The sequence below is a fragment of the Lycium barbarum genome, chromosome 2 (genome assembly GCF_019175385.1).
Source record: "Lycium barbarum isolate Lr01 chromosome 2, ASM1917538v2, whole genome shotgun sequence".
In the NCBI taxonomy this organism is placed as follows: domain Eukaryota; kingdom Viridiplantae; phylum Streptophyta; class Magnoliopsida; order Solanales; family Solanaceae; genus Lycium; species Lycium barbarum.
Genome location: NC_083338.1, coordinates 35,092,068 through 35,112,153, shown reverse-complemented (window position 1 = coordinate 35,112,153; position 20,086 = coordinate 35,092,068). Strand labels below are relative to the sequence as shown.

The 20,086-nt window shown below is 40.7% G+C and overlaps 1 protein-coding gene across 1 annotated transcript in view; it reads right to left on the bottom strand.

The window, feature by feature from the left end:
• Positions 1–17,906: 17,906 nt before the first annotated feature.
• The window catches only part of LOC132626417 (NADH dehydrogenase [ubiquinone] 1 alpha subcomplex subunit 6-like), a 31,065-nt gene continuing 28,885 nt past the window's right edge, over positions 17,907–20,086 (bottom strand). The window contains exon 2 of the mRNA XM_060341281.1: positions 17,907–18,379. Within this exon, the coding sequence (XP_060197264.1) occupies positions 18,194–18,379 (186 nt within the window). The 3' untranslated portion in view covers positions 17,907–18,193. The remainder of the gene's footprint in view (positions 18,380–20,086) is intronic.

Below are 20,086 nucleotides of genomic sequence, written 5' to 3'. Positions count from 1 at the left end.
ATACTCCCTTCGTCTCATAATAAGTGTCACTTTGTCCAAAAACATGCATATTAAGAAACCAATAATGAAATGTGAAGTTTACCAAATTACTTTTATATAATAAAAATAAATTACTTTTACCTTTTGATTAGAGCATGCACAAAAAATAAACCTTTTGATATTGGGAATCCAATAATACCAAGTTACTATGTGGCTTCTAAGGATAGAATTGGAAAAAACTAGTTAATTTATGTCTTGATTTTCTAAGGTGACACTTATTATGGGATAAAATTTTTTGGCTAAGATGACACTTATTATAGGACGGAGGGAGTACTTTTTAAATATATTATTCCCTCTGTCCCAATTTATGTGGCACTTTTCGTTTTCCGAGATTCAAACTACATGCACTTTGACCAATATTTTAAGATGTATTTTTTCACCAAATATGTGAAAAGTTGCAAATTATACTACTTTTCATGTAGTTTTCAAGTATATAAATTTTTATCTTAAAATATTAAGTTAATCTAATCCACTTTAGCTTCAAAGTTCAATCAAATTGACTCTGGAAAAGCGAAAAGTGTCACACAAATTGGGACAGGGGAGTAACTCGCTAACTTAATCAATAAGATATTGGTTGGTTCAATATAAATTTAGCGATTATCGGTTAATTTGTCAGTTAATCAACAAGCTATATGTGAAGCAAAATTAATATGTAGTATTTCTCTGTCACACGATCACAAGAATCCTCATAAGAGCAACGTATCTCAGGAACATGCAAGACAGAAGGCTTTTTTTTTTTTGCTTGCGAAAGGAGGAAATTTTATAACTTAAAAAGTAAAGTACAGGAAAGTAAACAGAGTAATAATTGATATAGTTTTATCTTCTAGTACCGACTTCATTGATGGAAAATCTCCCAACATAGTCTTGCTAGAATGAGTGTGATACTGTGATTATTGAACCAAATAAAAAATTTCCTCAATCCCAATTTATATGAAGGAGTTCGGAGTACAAGGGTTAAAGTGCTTAATTTTGATTTTAAATTACATTAACATATTTAAAAGCTATATCAAAAGTAATACAAATTAGCATAGCTAATGATTTAAAATATTTTTAAAAAATTAATAAAATTATAGTAAAAAAACAAATCACCATTTGTCTCCCTAAATAATACCTTCATATAAAATGGTATCGAGGAAGTAGCTGATTTTGGTCCATAAAAAATGCACCAAGAGCAAATCTAAGGCCTTGTAAAACTAATACACTAAACGGGAGAGTAAATAAGGTAGTAAAGAAGTTTGGGATTCGCACAAATGCCCTGTTTCGGGGGTGGTCTCTAATTTTTGTCCCTCAAACTGTTGGTCTTTAATTTTTGCCCTTCGACACTTTAAGTGGCCGAAAATACCCCAGCAGAAGCAAAAAGAAAAAAAAATCATAGCGAATTCTGCCTATTCATGCAAAAATTATGCCTTAAGGCATAACTTTTGTAGTATCCCAGCAGAGTAAAAAAAAAACGTAAGGCAAGGTTCTATAGCAAACTATGCCTATAGTTATGTCTTAAGACATAATTCTAAATTCTACAAACGTTTCCCTTAAGGCATAACTAAATTCTATCTTATAAGGCATAACTAAATTCTATCTTATAAGGCATAATTTGTCACAAGGCATAACTAAATTCTGCCTTATAAGGCAGAACTTTTGCAAAACCTTGCCTTGCAAAGTATTTTTTTTATACTGAGCTGGCGTGCAAACCCAAAACCTCGGGGTATTTTCGACCACTTTTTTAGGCGAAATACAAAAATTAAAGACCAGTGCCTTTGTGTATACGGTAAAAACCGGGGTAAAAGACAGGTCTGAATTGGTGCGAACGCGTTCAACTCTGCTTCAACATCGAAGGTATTTTACCGGACACGGTAGACCCGAACCTACATGAGCATATCCAATGTAGGTCCGGATAATCCGTTATAGAGCGGCCACGCGTCACCAAACCATTCCGCCATATGCGCTGACAATGATACGGGTGTCAGACCGTACGGACAGCCTTATCCATTTTAGGGTTTTTTTAGAAAGGTTTTTTGGCATTGTACTAAGGCCCATTTATGATTACCTATAAATAGAGGGTTACCCCTTCCTTTTTTAGTTTGGCTTTTCATCATTCAACAACATTGTAATCAAAAAAGTGTTATAAAGATTTCCTTAAGCATTTTGGTCCGGATATAAGAAATATCTTCAAGCCGAACCAATCTGCTACATTGGCTAACTCTTCCTTTCCAGTTTTTCTCATTACTGCTCAATAATATTTGCTATCACTTACTAGTTCACATTATATATATATATATATATATATATATATATATATATATATATATATATATATATATGCATTCTATAGGATCTCATATCATAAAAGATTAAGTTCATCCACATATCCTAGTCACCATTTATAAATTTAATTGTTGCTCACAATCCGGGGTAAACAGTTTGGCGCCCACTGTGTGGCCCAGGATAATAGTGGTAGTTTAATCTTTTACTACTTCTTTTCTCATTTGTTGTTTGAGAATTTGCAGATCTGCATAGAAAATGTACGAAATGGCAAGCAGTCGTCATTCCGGGCATATGAACAACAACGACATAGTTGCTGAAAACGAAAAAAATAGTGGGTTACGGAACCCGCCTGCGGATCCAGCCGACCCAAATGCTGTCAACTCAAGAGAAGGCCTTAACCGGCAGAATAACGTCAATCAGGAGAATGCCGCCAATCTGGTCACAAATCCTTTGAATACCCATAACCCAATTACTTTGTCTCGTGCTCAAGGCCGGAAAACACCGGATATACCGGATGAGATTAACTTACGTTTAATATTTGAAATGTTGCAGGAACAAGGGGCCGCCATAGCCGAAGAAGGGGTTGCTATAGCTCAGTTTCAAAGCAAAGACGACAAAGTAGCTTCGGCAAAGCCAAAAGGGGTTACCGAACCAAGGCGAGAGGAAGCACGGATAGTCGAGAGCAACGGATTCGGAGCCGGTTCGTCTATCGAGATTTTGAAGATGCTCGAGACTTTGTCAAAACGGGTTGATTGAACGGAGAAAAGAGTGGAAACATATAACTCTCGGGTGGATCAGATCCTAGCAGCACCCCCGATCTTGAAGGGATCGGATTCAAAGAGATACATTCAAAGGCATTTCCTGTCACGACCCAGCCCCGTGGACCGCGACTGGCACCCTACTTGGGTACCCAGACCAAATTACGTATTCATTGCCAAATCCATACTTATTTCAAAATTTCATAAAAATCATATCAAACATAGTTTATATCAAAATATGTCTTAAGCGGTCGCACAAATCAAAATGTCATATCGGATCCAAACTGCGCGGCGGAATAGACATCGCCGGTCAAAAATGCAAATATAAGCATAAGGGCCATTCAGGGCCATCAAAACAAACGGACCGCTTTAAGACCAGAAAACAAAATCAAACGAACATATATAGGACCCTCGCCCCACATATATGACTACAGGCCTCTACGAACTCAAAACAAAGACATATGGCGAGACAGGGCCCCGCCGTACCCAAATAGTCAAACGTACAGAATATACATAGCAAAAGAGAGTCTGTACCAAAAGTGGACTCCGAGTCAAGAAGGAGTACTCCGAAGTAGCAAAGAGTGAAGCCTACAGTGGAGGATCACCAATATCTGCACCTGCGGGCATGAAACGCAGCCCCCGAAGAAAGGGGGTCAGTACGAAATATGTACTGAGTATGTAAAGCACGGAGTACAGAAATATGGGCCAAAACCGAAAGCAAATCAGATGACAAAGTGGAGTACAAATCAGTATGTCAAAATCCGTATCAAAATCATATACGTATACATAATGCAAACGAAATCATGCAAACGCTTAAGAACGTGGTCGCCACTCCGACGCTGGCGCCACACACAGCATAACACCAGAAGGTTTCAAATCTCCGTACATCCCCGATCACAAACACAAACATAGGTGAGCGTATCGCATCACGAGCCATATCACAGCATAACTCCAAACGGAACCCGGCCCTATGGCGAAGCCTCGGGAACCGCAACACAGCATACAGCCGAATTATCATAAGGCGCACGAATCATAACCGGCCCGGGAACCGGTGAACGAAGTCATAATAGGGCACGAGCGGAGTCGTGAGCGAGCAAATGCAAAATATATTTCAAAATAGCCTTTCCAAAACATAATGATGTCATAAGTCATTTCATAGTACAACATAATCGAATACTTAGTCGATACGAAGTTTCATTTCACAAAATGTTTCCAAAATGGTACGTATGGCTCAAAATGTAACTTAGCATATCATAATATTCAAAACATGTCTCTTAGGAGGAAGTTCCAAAACCGAAGGTTTCATATCAAACTTTATTCAAAAGGAGAGCCCAATAGGACAAATAGGGCGTCTCGGGGTTAGCGGGTCCACCTCGGGTCAAATCGAGGTGGCGGACATAATTTACGAACATTTAGAGGCAAAATGGTCATACATAATGATTTCAAAGTGACCCGATCACATTTCGATAGGTTTCGGACATTTGGTCGCATTCTAGCCAAAATAGAGCCTTTAGGCTTCAATCGAATTGAATGAATAGTAGTCGTTTTATAGATCGGGTTTCGAGGAGCAGAATTGCTCCGGAAGTTCCGATATTCACCTAACGTACTAAGACATGCCAAATGAAGAAGTGGGAAGCTTTACATACCTTATAGACGTCTTATGCTCTCCTTAAAATCAAATCCCGTTTCGTCCGAAATCTGCAAATGGTCAAAGTTACCAATTTGAGATTCTTAGGCTTAAAGTTTCCATTAACTTGATTTTTGCTTACCGAAATTTCGGCAGCATTTCCCCTATAAATCTAACATCCCCGAGACTTAGCTCGGCTCCAAATACATCAACAACAACAACCCAAACATCACAAACAACAAAAATCACAATCAAATCATTCTAACTTCAAAGTTCTACCTTACTACACAAGTTGACAATTTTTCATTCAAACTTCACAATTCCAAATCTATATCCACATTATTGTATTCATTCACCCATTCAAGATTATGCAATCACATCCCAAATATATTCCAAGCCATATACGAAATTGCCCAAAATTCATTACTTTCCATAATTCTTTCAAACATCAAAACTTACAACGAACGTTCTAACTTGCGTCGTTTCATTCCGAATTCATTAACATCAACCATAAGTCATATTTAAAGTCTTTGGCATCAAAGATATACAATGATATACGCAAATATACAAAAGGTATACACTTTCCCGTAGTGATCCGAAATCCTTTTCCAACGCCAATTCAATTCTTTAAACGTTCATTTACGACATAAAGGTCACAACGACACATTAAACAAGCTAAACAAGATCAATTCACATTACTTTGCACTTCATAAGTGCCACGGCTCCAACACCAAACACACACACACCCACGGCTTTCTACATATATCAAAGTTACGGAATTCTCGTCTATTCTCAATCCTTAACACATTCATATCAATTCTATAACACAAAAGTGTAAGAATTCTCACCTTTTCTTGAAAACCCGACTTGTCGCAAACGTCGCTCTTTCGCCAAACCAATTGTATCACGTTGGAGAGCGTCTTGAACTTACTACAAATACAAGAAGACCAAGATTTTTGGATTGGAAACAAAGCTAGAAAAATTATTTTTGTTGGGGAATGGGGTTTCGGCCGAGAGGGGGTTTTTGCTCCCAAAGGTGTGTTTGATTTTTTTCTTGAAAATTCTAAGGATATACATGGATATATATCTTGATTAAATGGTCACATGTAATTCACATGACCATTTAAATGGGGCTTGGGCCAAGGCCTTTGGCCGGCCACCCCTCAAACTTGGGCTTCCATTTTCTTCAAATTTTTCTTGGCCCAATTTGTAAAAATCTCATTTTGCAATTCCCGAAACTAATTTCCGAAATTCCAAATTTACCCTCGGCCTTCCCCGATGTCTTAACATCAATGATTCCATAACCAACCTAGTCATATTCACCAAAATCAAAATATTTCCTTATAACACACAAGTCGTAATTATTTCTCGATTTCCAATTATACGAGAACACGGGACATAACATTTCCCTCCGAGCGCGGCCCCAAAGTTGATTCCGAAGAGGTTTACGATGCCGGATATTCTAAAGTATGATGGGACAATAGACCCGCAGGAGCACGTGACCTCGTACACTTGTGCCATAAAAGGCAACGATGTCGAGGCGGATGAAATAGAGTTGGTATTGCTAAAAAAGTTTGGTGAAACATTGTCCAAAGGGGCATTGACTTGGTACGACCATCTGCCCGAGCATTCCATCACCTCCTTCGAGGTGCTCGCAAATGCGTTTATCAAACCCATGTCGGGGCCAAGAAGGTACAGGCCAGAAAGGCGGATATTTTTAGGATCGCCCAAAGAGATAATGAAGCTCAACTGCCTCATTCAAATTAAAGGAGAACTTGCTAGAATACGAGGCAGTAACTTGGGCAGATGTCCATAACAGGTACGAGTCCAAGATTCAGGTAGAGGATGATCAACTTGAACTCCCGCCTAGTTCAATAAATGGAAGCAGGAACTCTGAAAGGTCGAGAAGAAATTATGAACTGGAGATAAGGCCATCGAGGGAAAGATATCGACCATATTCTCAACCGGAGAAATCTAGCTTTAGGTCGGATAAAACAAGAAACGACCCCATCCATCTCTCGAGTAAAGGCGATAAGCGAGCTGATCGTGGGTCAAACAGCCGAGGGTTGTTATTTAGAAGTGATGCCGGTAGTTCGATCAACAACGGAGATATACCGAGGTTATCAGAGTACAACTTCAACTTCAACACATCAGACCTTATCTCGGCTATCGGTCGTATCACAAAAGCCAGGTGGCTAAGACCGTCGAGATCTGACCCAGTCCAAAGGAATTCGAACGTATGTGTGAGTATCATGAGACTCATGGTCATAGGACCAAGGACTCTCTCCAACTAAGGGAAGACGTGGCTCGGTTGTTCAAAAATGGTCACCTTCGAGAATTCCTGAGTGAGCGAGCCAAAAGCCACTATAAAGAAAGGGAAAATCACAAAAATCCCGAGCCCGAAGAGCCTCAGCATGTAATCAATATGATAATCGGAGGAACGGATACACCACGAGGACCGGTGATGAAAAGAACAAAGGTCTCGATTGTGAGAGAAAAACGCGCTCGGGATTACACGCCCGAGGTTCCATCTCCTTCAACGATGAGGATGCAGAAGGCATCATTCAGCTGCACAATGATGCATTAGTAATTTCTATTCTTGTTTTTAAATCTTAGGTTAAACATATTTTGATTGACCCAGGTAGTTTCGACAACATTATCCGATGGAAAGTGGTGGAGCAATTGAAATTACTAGACCAGATCATTCCGGTAGCTCGGGTGCTCAGCGAATTCAATATGACAAGTGAAACTACAAAGGGAGAAATTCTTTACCGGTCAACGTCGACGGGACTATACAGCAGACAGTGTTCTACGTCATCGAGGGGGATATGAAATACAATGCTTTACTTGGCAGACCGTGGATTCATAGCATGAGGGCAGTACCATCGACATTACACCAGTTGTTGAAGTTTCCCACCCCGGAAGGGATAAAAACTGTCTATGGCAAGCAACCCGCAGCAAGGGAAATGTTCGCGGTCGAAGAAGCTCCTTTCGTTTCAAAGAAACTGGTTCAAAGGGATAGCGAGCCAATCAAAGATAAGAACGCCAAATATCAATTAAAGAATGCGAGCTCGAATGATGAGCAGAAAGAATCAGACCTAGGTAGTGAAGAGGATGATTTCGGTGTGCCCAGATCGTTCGTATTACCGGATGATTCGGATGTAACCAAATCTAACCTGAAGGAGTTGGAGCGGATCATTTTGTTCGTACATCTATCAGATAGAAAGGTATACCTGGGCACGGGGTTTACCTCGGAGCTCAGGAACAAGTTAATTAAATTTCTTCAAACTAATACCGATTGTTTTGCGTGGTCCCATATAGACATGACGAGTGTGCCACCGGAAGTAACAACGCATAAGCTCAGCCTCGATAGGAAGTTCACTCCAGTGAAACAAAAAAGAAGACCAATGGCCAAGTCAAAACATGCCTTCATAAAAGATGAGGTAACAAAGCTTTTAAAAATAGGCTCTATCCGGGAGGTAAATTACCCGGACTGGCTAGCTAACGACGTCGTGGTGCCGAAGAAAGGTAATAAATTTAGAATGTGTGTTGATTATAAAGATTTAAGCAAAGCATGCCCGAAGGATTCGTTCCCTATGCCTCACATCGATCGAATGATTGATGCGACGGCCGGGCATGAGATATTAAGTTTCCTCGATGCCTACTCCGGGTACAACCAAATCTGAATGCACCCGAAGGATCAAGAGAAAACTTCTTTTATTACCCGGTATGGGACTTATTGTTACAATGTCATGCCATTTGGGTTAAAAAATGTCGGAGCAACTTACCAACGCCTAGTTAACCGAATGGACGTTTATATTGATGACATGTCAGTCAAGTCCCTGGAAATAGAGGACCATTTAAAACATTTACAGGATACCTTTGATGTACTTCGCAAATACAACATGAAGCTGAACCCGGAGAAGTGTGCCTTCGGGGTCCGATCGGGCAAATGTTTTGTTTTCATGGTATTAAACCGGGGGATTGAATTAACCCGGAAAAAATAAATCCATTGAGGACATCGAAGTGGTAAACAATGTCAAGGCAGTACAAAGACTGACCGGAAGGATAGCAGCTCTGAGCCGGTTCATCTCGAGGTCATCAGATAAAAGTCATTGTTTCTTCTCCCTGCTAAGAAAGAAGAATGACTTCGTTTGGACACTGGAATGTCAAAAGGCCTTGCAAGAATTGAAGCGGTACTTGTCCATCCCGCCCTTGCTACACACACCGAAGGCAGATGAACAACTATTTCTATACTTAGCAGTATCCGAGGTGGCGGTAAGCGGTGTTCTGGTCCGAGAGGAACTAGGTACGCAATTTCCAATCTATTATGTGAGTAAGACATTAGGAGATGCGGAGACCCGTTATCTGCACCTTGAAAAGTTAGCTTTGGCGTTGGTAAGTGCTTCGAGAAAGCTAAAACTTTACTTTCAATGCCATCCCATATGTGTAGTAACTACTTACCCGTTAAAAATGTCATGCATAAACCGGAGCTATCGGGTAGGTCGACCAAATGGGTCGTAGAGATTAGCGGTTATGATATCGAGTATAAGCCTAGAATGGCTATTAAATCTCAAATCTTAGCTGATTTTGTAGCAGACTTTACCCCCGCCATGATTCCCAAGGTAGAGAAAGAGCTTTTGTTAACCTCGAAAAAGGCTTCGAGTATCTGGTCCCTACATACAGACGGGGCATCGAACCTGAAAGGTACCGGGTTGGGCATTGTTCTTAAGGCCCCTGCCGGTGACGTCATTACACAATCAATCAGAACTATGAAATTGGCTAACAATGAAGCCGAGTATGAGGCGATGATTGCAGGTTTAGAATTGGCTCGGAGTTTGGGGGGCGAAATGATCGAAACAAAATATGACTCTCTCCTAGTCGTGAACCAAGTCAATGGCGTCTTCGAGGTCAAGGATGAACGAATGCAAAGATACTTGGAAAAAACTCAAGTAATATTGCATCGGTTTAAAGAATGGACCACGCAACACGTACCGAGGGAGCAGAACAACGAGGCAGATGCATTGGCCAACTTAGGCTCGTCGGTTAAAGCGGAAAAGTTCAATTCTGGCACGGTCGTCCAATTAATGAACTCAGCAATGGAAAATGGTCATGCCGAGATAAATGCAATGGGTCTGACATGGGATTGGCGCAACAAATACATCGACTACTTGCGCGATGGAAAACTCCCAAACGGCCCAAAAGAATGGAGGTCTCTTTGAACCAAAGTGGCCCAATTCTGTTTGGTAGACGATCAGTTATATCGCCGGTATTTTTTCGGACCTCTGGCTAAATGCTTGGGACCTGGAGAAATGGACTATGTGATGAGAGAAGTTCACGAAGGAACCTGCGATAACCACTCTGGTGCCGAAGCCTTGGTTCGGAAGATCGTCAGAGCAGGGTATTATTAGAACCGGATGGAGGAGGACGCGAAAAGCTTTGTCCGTAAATGTGATGGGTGCCAAAAGCATGCGCCGATGATACACCATCCGGGGGAGTTACCGCACCCGGTCTTGTCCCCTTGGCCATTTATGAAGTGGGGAATGGATATAGTCGGTCCTCTGCTATGGGCCCCAGATAAAGCTCGTTTTATTTTATTTATGACTGATTACTTTTCAAAATGGGTTGAAGCGCAGGATTTTGAGAAAGTTAGAGAAAAGGAGGTTATTAACTTCATATGGGATCATATCATTTGTCGGTTCGGCATCCCGGTCGAGATAACTTGTGATAACGGTCCTCAGTTCATTGGCAATAAAGTTAATAACTTCCTCGAAGGGTTGAAGATCAAAAAGATTATGTCAACTCTATATCACCTGAGTGCAAACGGACAGGCAGAATCCATGAACAAAACCATAATTCAAAATATAAGGAAACAGTTAAAGACGTCAAAGCACAAATGGAAGGAAGTGTTACCGGATGTATTATGGGCCTACAAAACGACGTCAAAGTCAAGCATGGGAGAAACGCCATTTTCATTAGTCCATGGGGCCGAGGCTCTAAACCCTGTAGAAGTTGGTGAACTGAGTGTACGGTTCCGGTACGCCACCAACGGGTCAAACGAAGAGGCTATGGCCGTAAAACTTAACTTAACGGACAAACTACACGAAAATATATTGGTCTGTTTAGCAGCGAATGGAGAGGTACTACAACCGAAGGACAAACCTTCGACATTTCCAAGTTGGGCATTTTAGTACTCCGAAAAATTACCCTGCACACTAAGAACCCCAATGATGGAAAATTGGGCCCAAACTGGGAAGGACCGTATAAGGTAACCGGAATAACGGGCAAAGGGTCGTATCAGTTGGAAACCGTAGACGGTCAACGACTACACAACAATTGGAACGTGGCGCATTTGAAGAAATACTATTGCTGAGGTATGACCCGTTAACCCTTGTGATTATTTTAAAAATTCTAACTTATCCTTTTTGGCAGAATTCATATCGAGATAAACTCTGAAGGTATTAGAACTAGGTCTGAAAACACGTGTTGCACTCTTTTCCTTAGCCCGGTTTTGTCCCGAAGTGGGTTTTTCGGCAAGGCTTTTAATGAGGCAACAAGCACAACGTGTTACCCTGTAAAGATGAGGCTAAGTGCCCATAAATCTGAGGCCAGATAAACACCGGGGACTGGATAGTGTTTCCCCGTTCATACTTCTCGAACAAACACTAGGGGACTACTATGCCCCCACCAAGACCGAAGAAGAGCTCACCGAAGCAAAATAAGAAACGAAGTCAAGATTCGAACAATTTTTGTTTTTTTAATACCCGAACTTTTTGTATTAGGTTTCAATGTAAGGGCCAAACGATCGAACGAATCGTGCCCGGGTAGTGTTGCTATGGAAAAAAGCAGAAGAGATCAGGTGAAATCCGTAATTTTGTATGAGATAAGCATTTGAAATATGAAAATAAATACTTCCGAAAAGTATGTCCTAAATTCGTTCTTTTTGTTAAATATAACCCTCGACTGGGGACTGTCATCATAAGATCGACAAAGGCAAAAGGTTATAGTTAACCGAGCCTAATTTTCTTTTAACACACGAATGGGGACTGCCGTCATAAAATTGATAAAGGCACAAAGGTTATGGTACCCGAACCTAACCTACTAAAAACAAATAGTCGGAAGAAGGTCAAATAATTAAAAACCTCGACTTAAATGCCCTAGGTGATTCGGAGACGTCTGAATTCACAGAGCATAAAAAGGCCCCGTGGGTAAGCCATATATAAACCTTCGATCAGAGGAAAATTGAACAAAACGAAGCCCATAATCGATGAGTTAAGATTGGCTCAATTCGGATAAAAAGCTTAGGGCCAAGCCCCGGTCACTCATTACGAAGCAAACGCTCAAAGCAAATATCATAAATTATATTCAACTCAAAGATAGAAGAAAATGATGGCAAAAAGGAAATATGCATTTCATATATGGAATAGCAAACCGAAGCTTTACACTTAGGATTTTTACATGATCACAAACAAAAAATAAAAAAGGCTCGTACAGGCCCTATTTTACTCGGTATTAGAGGAACCCGAGTTCTCAGAAATGGTCTCTTCTGAATCATCCTCGGAACTATGTTCGAGAGCTTTCTTAGCCTTGTCCTCGATCATCCTTGCATCGAGTATACGAGCCGAGATATTTTCCATACCCCGTTCAACTTGCTCGAGGGTCATCCTCCGGGATTTCCACCATTCATGCTCAGCTAAGAGTATAGAACGAGCCTCAGCGGCCACTATATCATTAAGAGCTTCATCCAGGTCGGCCTGAGCTTTCTTCAGCTTCTCCTCTAACTCGGACTTCACATCAATTAGAGTAATTCGAACCTCATTGACAGATGCTAGCTTGTTATGAAGAGCATCGTTGGCCGTAATAGTATCCTCGAGCTAACTCTTAAGTTCATCACTGATTCGGGCACGAGTCTCGGCCTTTTGTTCAATTATCCTCAGTTTCTCCTTCTTGATGGTTCTTTCGGCTTCGAGATGCCCGGACCTTTCTATCGCTTTCTCAACATCGACCTTGACCGAGTTAAGCTCTCCTCTTAGTTGGGCGATAGTAGCCTCAAACTCACCGAGTTTGGTAGCAAAATTAGCATTCTCTCGGCTAAGGTTTTTATTATCTCCGTCCAGGAACTTGTTCTGTTCGACTGCATCGTCGAGTTCGGCCTTTAAACATAGGTTCTCAGCTTTGGCTGCCTTAAGCTCGAATTGAAGATTCGAGGGAGTGACTGCCCGGCTCAGTTGATCCTCTTTTTCCTCTAAGAGAAGTTTGAACTTCTCGGTCTCCTGACCCTGAGCATCTAGTTAGGCCTTCAAATCATCCACTAAGTGTTGGGCTCAGACGAAGCCTTAATTTACGAGCACGAAACTCTACAAAAGTAAAACAAACGAAGATATAAAAATCGATAAACAAAAATAAAGAATCATACATCGGTGCTGTAAAAATGCTTACACGATTGCCAGCATGCATGCCTTCGTTTATAAGACATTGCCATGGGGGTCCTTCCATCTTCTCTTTGTCCGAATATAAAGCAAGAGGCCTTAGATAACTTACAATCCCCACGGGACGTGATAAAAAGCTACAGTTCTCGGGGACGGTGACCACGGCCGACCTAGTCCTCCTCAGTTCTACACTCCAGGCTGGGAAAATATCTACAAGTTTTGATCTCAAACCTGATTCAGTAGACCGACTGGCAACCCTCGTAGCTCGAGGAATACGGATGTGACCAAACCCCGAATCTTCCACCGTAACAGGAGGAGTACCGGCAAGCATATCATCAAGGTTCTTCGGTCCCGAAGAAGGAGCAGGAGGAGAAACCGGAGTGGCGTCAGCAGTTGTCGGTACCTCAGCCGCAGTAGCTGACTCAACACTTAGAGGCGGGTCGGTAGCCTCAGTAATCTCGACCTCTTGAGCCGTTTCAACCCTTTGGTCCGTCTCGGTCCCTGAAGTTGGGCCAGTCCTTCTAGGTTTTTTTTACCAAGGGCGCCACCTCGGGTGAAGCGTCACCTGAAATATCAATAAACTCAATGGACCTTAGTGGAATCGGAGCTTGGATATACTCAGTTATTGGAGCAAAAGGAACCTCATCCTCCCCACCTGTAATCGGAGTCGAAACCTCGACCGAAGCAGTCTCGAACCCGGTAGTAGCAGCAATGAAGGGTCTCGACTCGACTCTTCGAATCATAATGTCGGGTTTGGGCTGGTCCCTCAGACCCCGAACATCATCCCTCGACCTTTTCTTCTTCTTCTTTTGGCCCTTGGTTGAGGGTTTTCTCGTTCTCTTTTCAGCGAGGGCAATGAGCCGAGATGACCCTGATATGTCAAAATCTGAGCCTGGTGTTTCGAGGTCATCCGTTGGTGCGGGTCGAGGGTCCACGAAACCTTTTCCCAAACCTGGGAATCGAAAGGTTAAATGAAGAAAAGACGGAACAGAAAAATGTGACAAGGACCAAGGGAAAGGAAAGGTCACCGTGGTTCTGCGCAACCCACCGGTCGCGGGACAGATCCGCCCATGTCCGTTCTTCGTGCCTATATTGGCCGATGATTGCTTCAATCCATTCGAGGAACCCTGGAATGGCACTAGGAATCCATGCTTCGGCTGTAATATTGAAAAAGTCAAAAAAGGAAGAGAAAAAATGCTCGAATACACGCGAATGAAACACATCTAAGAAACTCACGTTTGTCATTCCATTTTTCAGGAAAAGGCATGTACTCAGCAGGAATGATATCCGCGGTCCTAACCCGGACAAAACGCTCATGCCACCCTCGGTCTCTGTCCTCGTCGACACTGGAAAGGATCGGGTTTCAGCCTCGTTTGGAGACCTTTATCACACCCCCGTGAAAGATCCTCGGGCAATACAACTGAATAAATACGCCAACGTAAACTCTTTATTGACGTTGTTTGCCAAAAGACAAAGACAGGCCACGATCCTCCAGATAATCGGGCCAATTTAGGCGAGGCATACATTATGCGTCCGGCACATTTCGAGAATGATCGGATCAATCGGGGGGTCAAGCTTGAGAGTAAACGGATACGTATAAACATATAGAAACCCTTCTCTATAGTCGGTGATGGATTCGTCATCACCAGGAGCAAAAACTTGTACCTGATGTTTGTCCCATCCACACTCGGCTCGAACCCGAGGAAGGCGATCTTCTTTGATTGACGAGAGGTAACGCCTCACGTCGAAATCCCGGTCCGATGTCTGCACTGCTTTTTCAACAGAAAATTCGTGGCTATAATTAGGCTTCGACGGTATTATGTCTTTAGTTGTCGGTTGAAGAGGTGCTTTACTCCCGGGTTTGGAAGCAGGTTCGGCATTCGGAGAAGAAACCGAGGGTATGTTCTGGGAAGCAAAGTCGATGTTCGTTGACATTTTGATCAAGTATGAATTTATGAAGAGTAAATATGAAGATTTGAAAGCTTGGATGAAGATATGAAGGCTTGGAATGAATATTTGAATGCTGGGATGAAGATATGAAGGCCTGGGCTTGAAGATATGAAGGTTTGTTTTAAAAGGGATGAAGATTTGATGGTTGAAGATAAAGAGATTTCGAGATCACGAAGCAGATAAAGCAAAGAAGCAGAGTTATGAAAAGATGAAAGTGAAATGTGAAAAGTGAAAAACGCAACTGTAACTCCCTTATATAGATGGATAACCATGACAGTTATTGAAGCCGACCAATCGAGAAAGGACACGTGTCTGAAATTTAATGAGATGTGATTTGAAGCGACGTGACCCTGAGGCGGTTACCGAAGTTGGCCATTCAGAATGAGACACGTGGACGAAGTCAGGAGGACGTGACGTGAAGAGACATTACGATTCCCGCTTATTTTAGAGGCAAGAATAAACTTATTAAGGAAGTCACCGGAAGAGTCTTTACCACTTCCCGTCACTTCGGTGAAACTCTTATCCGGAAAGTGTGGGGACTAACTGTATACGGGAAAAATCGGGGTAAAAGACAGGTCCGAATTAGCGCGAACGCGTTCAACTCTGTTTTAACATCGAAGGTATTTTACCGGACACGGTAGACCCGAACCTAAATGAGCATATCCGATGTAGGTCTGGATAATCTGTTATGGAGCAGCCACGCGTCACCAAACCATTCCGCCATCTGCGCTGACAACGGTACGGGTGTCAGACCATACGAACAGCCTTATCCATTTTAGGGTTTTTCTTGAAAGGTTTTTTTGGCATTGTATTAAGGCCCATTTATGATTAGGGGTAGGCGTTCGGTTTTTCGGTTCGGTTTTATCAAACTTCGGTTTGGCTATTTCGGGTTCGGTTTTTCGAAGGTGGACACCGAACACCGAACCAAACTAGTTCGGTTCGGTTCTTTCGGTTTTGATTTTTTAAAGTTCGGTTCGGTTTCGGTTTTTTCAATTCGGTTTTTTTGATATAATATTAGAAGCGATTCCATTGACACTAATTCATATTCTCAAAAGCAATAAAACATAAAATTGATAAATTGAAATCAAAATCAAACAAACAGGATACACAAGAACAGAAAACTATAATCATGATATAGGATTACTAGGTGTTATATACATACCGTAAGAATAATTAAGAAAAAACATAAAGGACATACATTAATCCTAAAGACACGTCTTAGTTACCTTTCTTTGTTAAGGATATTTGATTTTCTCAATTGAAGTGGAAAATTAGGGATACAAATGCAAAAGAGGACTTATTACAATTGGGTTTTTTTTGCTTTAAACTTAATGGGCCTGGACTATTTTAATTTTTTTGGGGTAATGTATTAAATTTCGGTGCGCGTTCGATTTTTCGATTCGGTTTTTTCAAACTTCGATTCGGCTATTTCGGTTTCGATTTTTTTACGGTGGACACCAAACACCGAACCAAACTAGTTCGGTTCGGTTCGGTTTGGTTTGTTGAAGTTTCGGTTCGGTTCGATTTTTTGATTTTTAGTATTTATGCCCAGCCCTATTTATGATTACCTATAAGTAGAGGGCCACCCCTTCCTTTTTTAGTTTGGCTTTTCATCATTCAACAACATTGTAATCAGAAAAGTGTTATAAAGATTTCCTTAAGCATTTTGGTCCTGATATAAGAAATATCTCCAAGCCGAACCAATCCGCTACATTGGCTAACTCTTCCTTTCCATTTTTTCTCATTACTGCTCAATAATATTTGCTATCACTTACTAGTTCACATAATAAATATACTATAGGATCTCATATCATAAAAGATTAAGTTCATCCACATATCCTAGTCACCATTTACAAATTTAATTGTTGCTCACAATCCGGGGTAAACACTTTGAAGGGTAATCCCCGCCAAAAAAGAAGAAAAAGAAGAAGAAGTAGTTCGGCACTTTGAGGGTTACCATCCAGTATGTTATGATAACAAAAATAGTAAGCACTTGTAGCTCCATGGGAGGGTCACCAACGGTCCTTGACCTGAAGTAAAAATGAGAATCTGTGTATGCCTGAAGATAATTCTTGTATTGAGGTATATGTACAAATTTTAATAATTCTTGACGGGTCAATGGTTAAACCGATAAGGAAAATGAATAAACAAAAACCTACACTGTCAACCATTGACTATAAAATTCTAAACCTTTTTCCGGCTGTTAATATGATAACCCGATACTAATAAACCAATAACACATTTTGACATTTGGCTTATCAGTTGTGGTTTGATTTTGACCGGCCCTAAGCGACCTCTCTTTTTTATGTTAGTTAATAATATATGTTGTACATCAACGTTATTTTTTGTTTCAAAGCATTGATAAACTTCCGAGGTTTCATAAACGCAACAAAGTATCGAAGATCAAAAGACAAATGATCGAGTTATTATACCTATTACTGAACTCGTACTTTTGATTGAATGTTGTGTAGGTGAGTTCTTATCATAGAAGTCTACCCTGTGCAACAGGGTAAGTGTTACCTTTGGGATTATGACAGTAATGAAACAGCTTTCTTTTTTCCTCTTTTTGACAGCAATGATGCTTGAGCAAATCGCGATTTTTACAGTGTGCTTGCTACCTCCGCCAACATAGGTATCGGATAACTTTATCCTCCAAGGCTTAGCACATGGAAATGAGAACGCTTAGTGCTTTTCATTTCTGTTAAGATTTGAACCCTGATCTCACATTACTTTCACCCACTTTAGTGACCACTAGGCTTTACACCCTTTGGTGCAGCAATGCCACAGCTATTAAGTGTTCGGTTATAAAGGCAGACCCCTAACAAAGCATGCAACATAACATAGTGAGCAAATGCAATTGAATCTTACATTAGGAATCTAAAATTTGTCAATTGGTGATACAGAAGCCATGATTGATTGAGCTCATTAAACATTATGTAATGTGGCTATTCCCAATCAAAAAGAAATTATCAGTTGGTGGTTCTTGACTCAGAGCATCATCTCCAATCAAAAAAAGGGGGAAAAACAGCCAAATGTGCATCCAGGTGTAGAATGCAAGTACATGTCATCATTATTGTGAATTTTACCCACCAGAAAAGACCACATGGCATAGTTCATAGAAAGGTGATCTATGAGTAGTTGCTGCTATAGAAACTTTTCAGGAAATTGGATTTATCGTGATCTTTGGCTGCAAGGTCCTGCACAAGACCTTGGTTGCCTACAACGTATTTGCCAACAATGTGGTGCCTCTGCTTCGATTGGTTCACAATGTTCATCAACTCCTCCATGCCCTTGAACAGCAGCATGTCAATTACCTGTATAAAGATGAGTAATGAGGAAAATGTATGGAACTGCCTCGCTAATAGTAATATGAATGAAACTGTATTAAGGATAAAAGTGGATTCACGTGAAAGTATGATAAGTAGCACTAAGGAGTCATTCGGTATGAAGTATTAGATAACTAGTATTAACTTTGGAAGTGTTTTCAACCAATGTATAACAAATACTTGTACTAGTTATACAACCTATTCAGTACTATTCTTATACATAGTAAACCATGGCATTAACAATACCAGTACTACTCCCATTCTAATACACCCTATTCAGTACTATTGGGAAATTATGCAATTCATGTTAATTTAATACAACAAATCAAACAGTCAATAAACAATAATGACACTATAACTAATCCCAACATTACTATCCCAGAATTACCAATACACCCTATTCTTATACACCCTACTCTGTGGACAACTTCCAGAAATATCAACTTATGAGTTACAGGTGTAAACTGTTCCTGGGACATCTCTGGTTTTGCTTTCCTTATTTTACCTTTTCAGGTTGGGGGTTGAGAAGGCGGATATTGTTATAAGGGAAACCAAGGGTGCAGAAGTTCATATTTTTTATTTTTTATTTTTTGAGATGGTAACAAACTGTATTGAATCAAAGTGCCAGTGAGAGGCCATAGTTACAGGGAGTCTAGCTAAAACTGCACAAAAATTATAAACTAGCAACTAAAGAGACTAGAAATTGTATGAGCGTCTGTGTCATCTATGTACTTTTCTTTACACCAAAAATACAAATGTCGAATACAATTAAGCTTCATCTTCTGGATAGGGTTGCTTTTTTTATCAAAACAGCTTGAATTCCTTTCCTTCCAGATAGCCCACCATATGCATCCTGGGATCATACTCCAATATTTTCTTTGAGCTTTAGTCCCTCCACTTCTGTTCCAACTAGATATCATACCTAATGTATGAACTGGCATTGCTAACTCAAACCAATATTAGCAAGAAATATGTCCCACAATTGAGTAGTCACCCTACAATGCAAAAAAAGGTGACTGTTCGTTTCTGCATACAATCCACATAAGTGACAGATAGAGCCAACTTATATTCCCCTTCTTTGTAGTCTGTCTTTTGTTAAACAAACACTACTACCAACCAAACAAAGCATGCCACCTTGTATGGTATGTTTGTCTTCCAAATTTGTCTCCAAGGCCATTGTACCTTGTATGGTATGGGTGCAGAAGTTCATATCAATGTTCAGATTATGCAATCAAAGAGCTTCTTCAATGTGACACCACTTAGGAATCAAGGACATTGTAATGGTTGATGGCACATAAAATCATTTCAGACACAGCTCCTTATCTATCAACAAAAGCCAAGTGTATAAGCCTGCTGACTTTGTATATGTTGATATAGGAGCACTGCGTACTTTGATAGAGTGTTGACACGATTGATTTCTTGCATGTCAACATTTTTTCCGAAAAGGTAAGGGTTTATTAAAAAGGTATCAAGAAGGTACAGGAAAGTACAAAGAACAACAACCCAGAACAAACAAAAACATCCTACAACCCTCCTAACAAGTTCAGGAAATCCATAAACTGATGCAGATCCACTAAAGAACTACATTTACACCAATAATATAGTTTATGAATTATATCTATTCTTAATTCTAGAGATGTGCTAAACAGATCATGGAGGGGGAATGGTGTTGGAAGAAATCACCGGTCAACTTTC